General features: G+C 40.5%; 1 protein-coding gene across 2 annotated transcripts in view; it reads right to left on the bottom strand.

The window, feature by feature from the left end:
- LOC126203819 (sodium-coupled monocarboxylate transporter 1-like) overlaps positions 1–13,673 on the bottom strand; it is a 472,971-nt gene that overhangs the window by 345,407 nt on the left and 113,891 nt on the right. For both annotated transcript variants that reach the window (XM_049938186.1, XM_049938187.1), the window contains exons 9-10: positions 13,259–13,367; positions 9,696–9,805 (exon numbers count right to left, since the gene is read on the bottom strand). In XM_049938186.1, the coding sequence (XP_049794143.1) occupies positions 9,696–9,805; positions 13,259–13,367 (219 nt within the window). The remainder of the gene's footprint in view (positions 1–9,695; positions 9,806–13,258; positions 13,368–13,673) is intronic.

The following is a 13,673-nucleotide window of genomic DNA, read 5'->3' as shown; positions in this document are numbered from 1 at the left end:
CGTACAAATATCCCTTACCGTGAGGGAACAATTTCTGTGGGGATAGGAACCACGTACCGGTCATAGTTCAGGCGATATGGCGCCATAAACAATGAAATTAGGGCAAACCGTCGCATTTAGCATGACTTTTAAATTTGTTAGTCTTCTGTTACTAACTCTACTCGCAATTCATTTCACACAGTGACCACTCATTCCGCAGAATGTATCTACACAAATATATTAGTATACGACACACAGTTCACGAGATATGACGCCATAAACACTGAGATGCGTGAAAAAATACCGCGTTATGCATGAAGTTCTAATACATTTATTCTTTACTACTAAAACACTCCTGCAATCGAGTCAAATTAAGCAAGTCTCTGACACCTGGCAGTGATTTTAACAGATCTCGAATCTGACGAAAAAAACGGCTGTAGGCGAAATCAATTGCCGTCTGTATAGTTATGAAGAGGTGTTGGCAAAGAGGCGTTAAAGAAATCGCGAAGAATGCGCCCAGCTTTCGAAAACTGTCCAGTGTATTACTTCACAAACGCAGGCCAATTTTTTGTTTTCATTTCTAATAGAAAATTGGCGAAATGAATACCCGGGCAATGCTAGCATCCATTAAATTATCGTCAACTACAAAAAAATATGATTATATTTTAATCATACAAAGAAGCAAGCATTTTCGTGTAGAAAACAACACAACAGAACATTTGCAGGTCTTGAAGATACTGGTTATACCGTATAACTTAAGAACGAGTGTAAAATGCCACATTGTATGGGATTCACCTCTTCCATGATGCATGAAACTTACCGACGTCAGGTAGCCTGCATACCTCAACGACACAGTTGGCGCAACCACAACAGAGAGTTATCCGTGGAGACGCAAGAGTGGGCCGGGGATTCTGAAGAGGGTCAGCAGTCGTTTCAGCAGTTACAGGGGCAACTTTCTGGATGACTGATTTAATACTAGCCAACATTACCTTGCTGTATTCGTACTGCGAATGGCCAAAACAAGTGGAAACTACAGTCGTTATTTTGTTTCCAGAGGGAATGCAGACCTGTGTGTGGCTTAACAATGATGTCATCCGTTTGATTTATAGTTCAGAGGTAAAATAGTCCTCCACTCGGACCTTCTGCCGTGATTACTCAGCGGTATGTCATGATCAGTAAAGAACAAAAATAGCATTCTACCGGTTGGAGTATATAATAATAGATCTCTTAATTGGAATGGAAAGTTAGTGAACTTAAAGGGATAGATACAACGGGTAACAGTGAAGTGCGGTTGCAGGCAGAATAAGACTTGTGGTCAGGTCTGAAGGAGTTATCACCACGAAATCAAAAAGAGGTAATGGAAGGATAAGCGTGTCAACGAATAAGAAAATAGAACTGCGGTAGGCTACTACGTACAGTACAGTGAATGTGTTATCGTAGCGATGATAGGCACGAAGCCAACACTCACCTCAGTAGTAAAAGTATTATGACATCTATCTCAGATGATGAAGAGACTGAAAGAACAAGTTTTGAGATAAAGGAAACTATTCAGATGTCTAACGGAGACGAAAATTTAATTATGATGGGGAACTGAAATTCAGCAGTAGAAAAGGTAGAGGAGTGGTAGGAGAGCGTGTACTGGGAGAAAGGAATGGAGTAGGAAGCTGTCTGGTAAAACTTTGCAGAGAGTACAAAATTATTATTGTCAACATTATAAGAATAATGAAGGAAGACTGTATAGTGGAAGAGATCTGGGTACCCTGGAATATTTCATATCCATAAAAATTAAAAAAAGGGTTGTCTGTCTGTATGAATGAATATACATATGGGTGCATGTTCCACATCTCCTCCTAAACTATCAGACCGATTTCAGTCGAACTTGGTACACATGTCACTTACTGTTTGGGAAGAATCACTGCGGGGGCAAGAACCACCCACTTATGAAACAGGTAGGGATTAAAAACCAGTGTACACCATAACCCATACTCCAGTCATCTAGTATTTCAGCATTTAGAGACTTGTAGCAAGCTTTAACATAATTTCAAACATTTAAGAACGTCTTTCTCGTTGCTACTATCTCTATTAGCAACACTTTGCGCATACAGTATCCACATATATATTTACAAAAATATATCACTTAAGGCACATATTTCAGAAGACAAGGTGTCAAATACTGCCACATAATGATTCATGTTTTAATTTATTACTTCTTTAGCATCAACTCTATTCACAACACATTTCGCAGGCAATAGCCACATGTAACAGTGGATGTACCTAGAATATTATGTTAGTATACAGCATGTAAGTGGGGAGGTATAGCTTCATAAATATTGAGCTGCGTGTAAATGAAATTACAGGGCGAAATTCGCTAGAAATACAGACGAAACATGTTAAATGTGATGTATGTGAAAAGTATTCGGCATGTGCGTATGTTGGCAAAACCACGGGAAAAACTTATCCTGATCCCTGGAAAGATTGAAATCAAAATTGGTACAGATATTAATTGCAAACTGGAAAGAAATACTGCAGGAGGAAGAACCACGAGTCTCCTATTGGGATGAACGTATTATCTAGTTGGCGAAGAGGGAAAGAGTAGATAAAGGGACAGCGAGGGGGTAGGAGGAGATAGGTACAGACACGAGGAGAACGAGATGGACGGAGACAGAGGGGGGGAAATTAATGGAGTGAGGGGAGAGGAGAAAGACGAGACGGAGAGAGACTATGAGGAATGAGCAAAGAGATACGGGAGAAGGAAATGTGTAGAGAAAGGGGAGGAAGTGGACAGAGAGATGGGAAAGGAAGAGATGGAGACAGAAAGGAAATGGGAGGAGATCAACAGGGAGAAGGAGAGGAGGAGATTGACAGAAGGAAAATGAACGGATGGACAGAGGAGGGAGGAGCAGATTGACATAGTTAATGGTGACATGGACTGAGAGAATGGCGAAAGGAGATGGGCAGGGAGGGGGAGGAGGTGACAGAGAGTGGGAGATGGAGGGGATGAACAGAGAGGAGCTGATGGACAAAGAGATGGAGAAGGAGTAGGGGACTAATAGAAGATTGGAATAAATTCATGCCCCAGCAACGCCAGGTACTCGGCTAGTTTATTGTGTAATATGGATACAGAGATATCGTAACTGGATTTTAATCTGAAAGCATTACAATGGGCAGATGGGATCCCGACCGTAATTTATTCCTAATGAAATTTAGATTAATACTGAAGAAATTATTAAAAGGCAGGAAATTAAGGATATGGGACGTGGATAGATGGAAGCAGCCAATGGTTGTTGGAAGTTTTACAGGGAGCATTAGGTATCATTGTACTGAAACAAGGGAAATAAATACAATAAACAACGAACGAGTGTCTCTGAGAAACGAAATTGGAAGGATAGAAAAGAACCATATAGGTCAAGTAGTAAGACCTGGTAGAAATCCTCAGGTAACGCGAGAGATACCGAATTTAATTGAGGAAAAGAGAAAATTTGAAAATATAGTAAATGAAGCAGACAATACGGAACGCACTGGTCTAAAATTGATATTTACAGGAAGTACAGAAGGGATCAACGGTACTCGCTAGAAGAAAAGGGATGGCTGTTCAAGCACGCATAACTAGAAGGAGGTAGCTGCCACCTACAAGACAATTAAAAATACGTTTGGAGAAAATAGAAGCAGTTATATGGATATCACGAGGTCATACGGCAAGCCAGTACGAGAAAAAGAAGAGAAGGCTGAAAGTTAGGAGAAATATATAGAAGGTCTACATAAGGCCAACGAATCTGAGGACAAAAGATGTAGAAAAAGAAGAGAACTAGATGAGGGTGAGACGAGAGGTACAACAGTGCGAGAAGAAACTGAAAGGGCAATGTAAGACCTAAGTCTAACGAAACCCCTTGAGTAGACGATATTCCCTCAAAGTTATTCAGATCCTTGGACGAGCTAGCCCTGACTGAGTTATTCCATCTAGTGTGCAAGATACGTGAGACAGGCGAAATAATCTCAGACTTCAGAAAGAATGTAATAAATCAGATTCCAAAACAAACAAAAAGGCAACAGGTGCTAGTGCTACCGAACCACCAGTTTAGTAGATGTTGGATAAAAGTATTGACACGAATTCTTTACGACACATTGAAAAAGCTGGTATAGACCCAACTTGGGGAAGATCAATATGGGTTCCGGAGAATTTTTTTAAGGAATCAGGGATAAAACACTGAATAAAATGGTTATTTGCAACTTGTACAGGAAGCAGACTGCAGTACTAAGAGTCAGAGGACATGAAAATGAAGGAGTATTTGAGAAGAGAGTGAATCAAGGTTGTTCCTATCCCTGATGTTAGTCAATCTATACATTGAGCAATCTGTGAAGGAAACAAAGGATAAATTTGGAAAGGGAATTAAAGTGCAAGGTAAAGAAATAAACAGTGTAGGGTTTGTCGATGACGTAATTCTGTCAGAACCGGAAAATGACTTGGGTGAGCAGCTGAACAGCATGGGTAGTAACCCAGAGATGAACATAAATAAAAGTAGCAAAACGGTAGACGCTGCCGGAATGCAGTCGAATTAAATCCGGCAATACTGAGGGAACTGGTAAATGAGACAATAAAAGAAGTAGATAAATTTTGGTATTTGGTAGCGCAATAAATGACGATGCCGAAATGAGGAAGGATATAAAATTCCGTCTAGCCGTAGCACAAAAACAAATACTGAAAAAGAGGAAATTATTAACGTCTGATGTCAGCTTAAATGTCAAGGAAGACTTTTTTGACGGTATATATCTGCAGTGTAGCCTTGCGTGGAAGTGAAACTCTGTTGCTGTGGAGTTCAAGAGCAAAAGAGAATATAAGCTTTCCAGATGTGGTGCGGTAGGAGAATGCTGGATATTAGATGAGTAGACCAAATAACTAACGAAGAGGTACTGATTCGGTCTGGATGAAAAAGAAACTCATGGCGCAACTAGAGTAAAAGAAAGGACCGGTTGTTAGGACACGTCCTGAGATGTCAAGCAATTGTCAGTATGCTAATGGCGGGAAGCACGGGGGAGAGGAGGGGGGGGGGGAATTGTAGATGGAGATCAAGGCTCGAACACAGTAAGTAAATGGATGTATGTGGCGACAGTTACGCAGATATGGAGAGATTTGCACAGGATGGACTTGCATGGAGAGCTGCATCTCACCAGTCTTCGTACTGAAGATCAGGAAACAAATAACATCAGATGCAGAGAGAATAGAAAATATTTTTACTAGATTGAAGAGAATCTGTACAAACGGCTCTACAGCACTCCGTCTTCAGGTCACAAGTGGCAAAACGGGACCATCCGACCGCCGTGTCATCCTCAGCTGTGGATGCGGATAGGAGGGGCGCGTAGTCAGCACACCGCTCTCCTGGTCGTCATGATGGTTTTCTTTGACCGGAGCCGCTACTATTCGGTCGAGTAGCTCCTCAATTGGCATCACGAAGCTGAGTGCACCCCGAAAAATGGCAGCAGCTCATGGCGGCCGGATGGTCACCCTCCAAGTGCCGGCCACGCGCGGCAGCGCTTAACTTCGATGATCTGATGGGAACCGGTGTTTCCACTGCGGCAAGGCCGTTGCCTAACGTCTCTACAGGGTATTTGGAAATTGCGGTAAAACATAGCCAAATCACAGATAACATTGAGATTTTTACGCACGAGGTCACCCTTAAACCATATTGCACCAGACTCTGACACTTTCATTTTACTATTGTTCCGAGTCCTAACTACCAAAGGCGCAGTCGATGAGAAGCACGAAGTACCAATGTCTCTGTTGCATGCTGTCAATTTCAAATGTGCGATAAGCAATCACATCTCTACTATTGAACTCTCCAAAGTCAGTTTGTCTCTACAATCACCACAATGCACTACAACTGCAGTGATCCAACCGTTACCACGCTGAGTCACACCATTCTTAGTAACTGCAAAATTCAGTACTCATCCCACGAATACAGATGGGCGTTACAAACCGACTTGGAAAGCTACACTGGATGCAGTTGTCATTGAAATACTATCACCAGCTTTGTAAACTGTAAGGTATGGGGTCCTACTCCTCCTAAAACACGGCTGCGGCGGCGCGGTTCCTTCCGTCTCTTTACGACGGACCTGCACCTACCTGTGAACATTGTCTCAGCAGATCATCAGTAGGGAAACCGAGCGAAACCTAATGTACTTCGACGTGAACCTGGCTGCAGTTTAAGTCACTAATCTACGTTTCGGGAGAAAATTTTCACACGAAATAAAAGGTTGGAAATTTTGTCCTTAGTTAATATATTCTGGAACTTAGGTGAACAAGTATCACTGCCAAGCCCGTGCTAGTCTTAACACAGTCACTCCCAATCCCTTTCACTCACGTTAGCAAGTTTATGGTGTTGCATTTCCCGGAAACGTAATAACTACAAAAATACAGATTGTCTTTTATTGAGAATGCTCGACAAATATTAATTCTGTCGGTACCTAATGCAGTCACAGTTCTTAGCCACCGACCTGCTCAATACGCCACGCGGAATTTATGTCTTTTCTCGTCACAAAATTCACTTAAAAATTCCGAAATTTCTACACACCCATCGGTATAATTATGCCGTCACTTCATAACACTTTTGATGTATGAAACACTGCTAGATCTGGCAACTAATCATTTCCATCGGAACTGCTACTTCACATGTCCGAATTGTTTGATGACTAGGCTCCGACTCCTCTCTAGAATACTCTAAGTCTTCTCTACCAGCAGAGAAAGGCGCGCGATGAATATTGCTTTACCGTTGGTCAATATACTCAACAGCCAATAGCAAAACAACCTTCTCCCGCGTCAGTCCGCGCTTTTCATCAATAACCAATCGCAAAATAGTAAACCTAACGATTGCACTTTTTACCAACGTAACTATCTAATATGCGTAAGTTTTGTTTATGGATAAAGTTAATTACTATTGTTATTTATACCTGAATTAACTTTCCCTTTACCATAAACTTACTTTACAAATCTATTACACAAAAATCCCCTTTGTCCACATCCATACTTCTTCGAAATGTTCCCACACTAAATCCCACTACATAACTCGTTAAACAATTATCTTCATATTAACCTTAAACCACACTCACGCATCATTCATACTGTTAAAACACATTTATAACATTTTACATGCAGAAAAAGACATAATAACACTTCATGAAAATAATAGAACAGTTTATGATAAACATTCTATTACTTTAGTCCACTCTAGTGGGTACAATAGAAACTAAATCACAGTCCCCTATCCTATACTGTCCTCTATCGGCTGATACATAAACTACGTGCGAATCTGTCGCTATCCAGCTCTGAGACACATCTCCCACTTAACCGCCTGCAAAGCAGGATCGGTATAAGGCGCTACGCCCCACAGCGTTCTAGGACTTGTAAGAGGGGAGTGAGTACATAATATTTTGAATAGAAACCCATGTCAGGAAACTTACCGTTTCCCTTCTATGACGGTTTCAATTCAGATGTGTAACGCGTCCGCTTCTGCTGACGGAAAGGGAAAAGTGCTTGTCATGGTATGCAATAGTATAGGCAGGATGACGCGTACTAAGCGAAACGATCACCTGATGTGAATTAGTCTGCCTTGCAAGGAAATACCTATAGAGATCTGCTGGCACGAGTTCTGGCCGCTGCACTAGAAATCGGAGAGACACCAGGTGGGATGGAGATTGTGTACCAGGACATGCTTAATAGGTACAACGTCTGTAACAACGTTAGTGGTCTCCACATCGAACCGCTGTTGTGATGTATCAGTAATGTTCTGTAAGTACAGTATTCCGGGTTCTTGTTTGTTCTGGCATAATGAAACATGGAAGCGTAAATAATACAAAAAATGTGCGTAAGTGATAAATATATGTTTCGTCATATTTCCTTTCGAATTTTTACCTAATAATTTTATTGTGTTACACCTAATTCAGTTCCTCAAGCAGACGTGGCTGGCTTAAGCTTTTGAATGTAAGCCGTCGTACAATGGGAACGGCATGTTTCCAAACATAAGTTCCTATTCAAAATATTATGTACTCATTCCCCTCTACAGATCCTGGAAGTCTATAATGGGAATTTCCGAACATCCTGTGTATAACAAGCGATTGATTGAATCTATGTTACTACACTGAAGAATATTTCCGTCAATACTACAGCTTCCATAAGAATTCATCAGAATGTTGACAATTTAGAACTGTAAGAGAAAGGGAGGGAAGCTACCTACAAGAAGCACTATACGTAGCTGTTTTGGTCCTTTACTACAAGATTTAATGATACATACATTCTGAAGTACCTTGGCCTCGGCGATCAACTAGTACTGTTGGCATTGTAGTAGGGGAGTACAGTGCATTGCCAATAAACTTCCATAGTAGGTATAAAAACGTCACAGAAAAAGTTTCTAAGGTGATCTATAGGGAAAATAACGCAAAAAAGACAGAAATGAACAATGTAGGCATAGAACTTCGAACTCTTGTATTTCGCGAAAAACCGCTGTACTTACTGGGCCATCTGCGAACGACCAGTTCTCACAGCTTTTCTTACGCCACTAATGCTCTGAGCAATGCCACGCGTCTTGGGTCGTCCTTGGATAGCTCATTCGATAGATCAGTTCCCCCACGAAAGGAATACAATATTATTCCAAAAAAAGTCGGCCCGGCAGTCCCATAAATTCCAATTTTTCCGATATTTGGACAGTGTCGTGTCCAGCCATCTTCAGAGTGAGCCAGGTAACAGACGCTCCAGCACTTGAACTGTCCTTTTAAACAAGCGGACCACGCCACTACTCATGCCGCCAGAGATGCACGAGGCGCTAGAGACGTTAATCGGCGGCAAAGAGGTACAATGAATGCATGAAATATACACATCAAAAAAGTTTTGCATCACAGCGGTTCCCAGAGCTCCTGAAGATAGACGTTGACTGTAGATATTGTACCACAGCCACTGTCCCTTTGACTGTTCAGAGATGTCACTAAACCCACCCAAACATGTAAAAAACCATGTATGAGTAGCGCCTAGTAGACCGACGGAGTCCGAAAGCCGATCAGTTCCACTCATTCCACCAGGAAGGAAGTACACGGCTCAAGTTGTATGTAGTTCAACCGTGCCTAGACGGTCAATACCACGGTTCGATCGCGGCCGGATTATTACTTTGTGCCAGGAAGGGCTCTCAACAAGGGAAGTTTCCAGGCGTCTCGGAGTGAACCAAAAAGTTGTTGTGCGGACATGGAGGAGATACAGAGAGACAAGAACTGTCTATGACATGCCACGCCCAGGCCGCCCAAGGGCTACACATTGCAAATTTTATTATGTGACGCCTACTCTTCAACATCTTATGTTTGGGCTTCATACGCTTCGCTTTCTTTCGCATACTGGCTACATGTTATTGTATGTCCTAATGGCTGATTGAAGACGGCCGTATGTTTACTCAACACGTTTATATTCTAGTCCAGTTTTGTGCAGTTGGGGGAGTACGCCATCCAGGCAATCATTCATTGTCATGTAGTTCTTCAATTATATTGCCTCATGATAATGGCAGGATCCCCGAAATTGGTCAATAATACCAAAGAGTATAATGTGTAGTTATCAAGTCGTAATAGGAATACAGCTTTTGCAAACCGAGTCTGAGAGGCTGAGAATGGTTGCTTAATACAAAGACTGATTTACAGCTGATAGTGTGTACTCCAACATGGATCTCAGAAAATATGGAGACATTTACCTGAGGGCGGCACTGAAAACACCCGCAACAAAGATTCCCGGCATACCAGGCAAGTTCTGCAGGGTTTCCATCACCAGCAGCGGAAGCAACTGATCCTTGGCAGTCGCTTGCTGAAAGAAAGGGAAAACAGACCAGTTACGGTGCACTCTCTATTTTATTTACATTTCTGTAGGCATGTGATTTACCATATAATTCAGAGCTACAGTCTATACCTGCAGAACCAGATATTTGGTCTGCAAATATTATTTGCAATTGAAGGGACCGGCAGAGCTGCAAGTCCACAAGCGTGTATATTGTCTTACTGCATGTTATACGCTTGGTGTAATTCAAAGACAAGAACATAAATACTATAAGGCAAAACGAGGTGTATAGAAGACAGGGCTCTCTAGCATTACATGTGGAATTAGCTGTTAGCTGCATGTAGTTGCTTCAAATATATAACAGTTACAATGGTCATATTAATCTTTGCTAAAGTGAGCGTTAGAAATGTCTTCCACCGACCTCAATATTAGCGAAATAATGTTTGCTGTCATGGTGGAGAAAGGTGTCAGTCTAGTTACAACTGAATGATAAATCATTCTTTGCATCTAACATTGTTGCGTTTGAATGGAGGTCCATGCCTCCGAGGAAAAACCACATTGTCAAGTGTTAAAATTATACATTTTTTCATTTGTGTGGCCACAGTGTCCATAGTTGCTTTAGAAGAGAAGCTACATACCTACTAGCAAAACAAAGGCAGTCACAGCTCACCCAGTACCATAAACTAGAAGATGAAATAACAATGAGAAGTACCTCTCAAGTGGTAGGAAATATAATAGTCGCTAAAATCCCTGAGACAGCAACACTGCTCTCCTTTGATGTAGAAAGTATGTACAGTTGCATCCCTGTCAATGAAATCATTAAATAATTCAAGGAAACCTGAAAACACAAATCCAGCTACCGCATGACACACAGAAGAAACCATAACATTATTACAGAACTTTTTTGAATTCAGTCAAGGATAGTACATAAAAATGGAAGTTAACCAAAGGGGTTTACCTATCTCAGGAATATTAGCCAACATTTTCATGAATCACATAGAAAAATTGATATTTGAAGACTTAATAACAAAGAAAAGCTACAACATCATCTACTGGTAAAGATACGTGGATGACATAATATGCATGGTAGATGAACCTAAAAACAGAATACAGCAACTACACAAAGGCATAAATACTGTACACAAAAACATAAAGTTCACAACAGGAGAAAAACAAGTAAACACACTCAGCTTTTTAGACACAACCATAAGAAAACACGATAATAAACATACATTTGACATATGCAGAAAAGCCACAAGTGACATTGTCTTAAATGCAACTTCAAACCACCCGCAGAATCATAAACAAACAGCAGTCAAATACATGTTAAACAGGCTGAACAGGATCCCCCTAAACAATTGTAATTATCAGAAAGAGTTAGCCATGATAAAACAAATGGCATTAAAAATGGACACAAAGAAAAAATGCTAGACAAACAAAACAAAAAAATAAAGAGACAAATAATGAAAAAACTAACCAAACCACACTATCTCGTACAACTTGTACTACAACAAACAAAAATGGCATACAGTGACGTACCAGAACAAATTCACTCATGTATTATGGAACATATTCAAAAACAAGGCATAAACATTGCATAAAAACAAACAATTCCATACAAAAGCACATCCCAAAACTAAAATCAAAACCAGACATATACCAACAATGTCGCTTCTACCAACTCAGTTGCAAAGATTGTGAGAAGATATACATTGGAGTGACTGGCAGGACATTTGACACAAGATATAAAGAACACATCAGAGCATTCAAATATGGTACAAATCATTCAACATTTACGGATCGTCTAAAAGAACACCGTAGACCAAGCAATGTTGAAATCGATATGAATATCATAAAAATCAGTAAATACAGACACCTCTTCCGTTTCCAAGAAAATTTCCACATACAAAAAGCATTAACACAAAATAAACAGTTGCTCAGTGACCACAAAAATATCGGAAACCAGACTCTATACAGAATAATTGATTAATTTATATGAAAAAGAAAAGAGCCTTTTCAATGCTTCACACCCTCCCGCTCTCCCACATCGCCCCTTCCCCCTCACGGTTTCATTTCACTTCTCGCTCCTCAGCTCCTCCTCTAACTCACACTCCATCACACTGCTGTATATTTATGTCCACTCATCACAGTTTCCCCGTCCCCTAAATATATCTGCATCACTATTGCTTCTCTACTCTTACACAATACATAAATACACATAAACATAAGTAAATAGAATAACACACCCACAATATCTAATTAAAAACAAAAAGTTGTATGTCAAAGACAAAGTAGCGGAAAGGTTATGTTGGCAACACTACAAAACACAAACAACACGTACTTGAAGTACAAAAAGAAATAGAATACAGTGGTGTGCATTAAAGTGTGGTCTGAGAAGTACATAGTGCTGCAGAACATCCAAAAATTAGACGAAAATTATCAGTGCCAAAAAGAGAAAAACTTCGATGTGCTAGCAGACCGCATTTCCCGATGTAAGCGAGAAATCAGGCGAAAAATCACCGTAAGTGCAAATCAAAGTATTCTTAACGAACTGTTTTTCGATCTAAAAATCAAATCAAAATGTAAATAACTTAATTACAGACCACTGATGATGCTCTACCTCACTCAAGCGAGACGCTTCTGGTGAAAAAATTACCCACTATTGTAGTTGCAGCGACAGACTAAAAGTACGATCAAAAGTTAAAGTTATAATCTCTCTGCTCTGTATTTTATTCACTGATTTATACAACGCAAACAGTTTAGGGCCTGCAGGTCCATTTCTGCATCAGACAAGGGTTACACCAACGGTAGTTTTCATCTCGTACTTGCAGTGGCAGTTGATAGTAAATTTAACATGATACATAGTAATAAAATTAACAACCTTTGGAAACCAGCTTTGAATTTATTTAATGACAATGGTAATGACAGCACAAAGAAGTAATAGCTACAGTACAGGATAACAACTGCAGAAAAACGATGTGTATTCGACCAAAACGGCGCTCTTTTCGTGGTCAAGAGATCTCAGAGTCATGATTTAGAGATGGAACGATTATCCATTCAATTTGTATTCAGGGCCATTTGTCTGGACCTGGGGTAGGAGAGCGATAGACGTTTTTTAAGGCTGAACCACTGCTGCGATCTCGAGGTAGCTGGTGACGTGAACGGTTATTGGAAAGGTATGAAATTATGCAGTGTTTTGTCACCACACACACACAGACGCGGATAATAATCACTCTGATCAACACTGGCTTTGGTCTCCACTGCCCTCAATGAATTTATTGGCAATCACCAAGAAAATTTGTACCATACATTCACAAGAATGCCTACAACCTTAAAATCCCTCATACGGATAGTTACTAGATTAGAATGAATAAAACGAAATATCATAAATCATTGTCTGTCACTTCAGACTGATACTAGAATTCTTTTGTGGCCACAACATCAGTCATCGCTGAGCAGGAATACACTAACGCTGTGTTTTACCTTGGTAGTGAGAGGATCACAGTCATGGTACGCTGCATAAGTGAGCAAACCAGTATAGCAGCTCATCAAAGTGAGACACAACGCTCCAGCGAGGAACATCCACATTGTCCTGAAAATAAACAAAGATTACGTGACGACAATAGGCTCACTTTTTAGGTCAAGGTAGGTGTTATTACAACAATTTTTCATGGGAGACGAAACACAAAGCTGAATCTTCTCGAAAACTTACATATGTTTACTTTGTTGGAATTAGACCATGGCCCTTGCCTTTCTCATATAAATACAACTTTGAGAATTACGTTAAGCTGAAGATATGTTACATACGTACTAGCAGAAATAAAGTTGTAATGGTGCCCACACCGCCATTCAAAGACACGAAAGATAAACAGTTTCCCGAAGACACACGACGTCAAAT

This window comes from Schistocerca nitens, chromosome 9, assembly GCF_023898315.1.
Source record: "Schistocerca nitens isolate TAMUIC-IGC-003100 chromosome 9, iqSchNite1.1, whole genome shotgun sequence".
NCBI classification, from domain to species: Eukaryota; Metazoa; Arthropoda; class Insecta; order Orthoptera; family Acrididae; genus Schistocerca; species Schistocerca nitens.
Note: the sequence above shows the minus strand (reverse complement) of the source record. Positions and strands in the feature narration are given on the sequence as shown.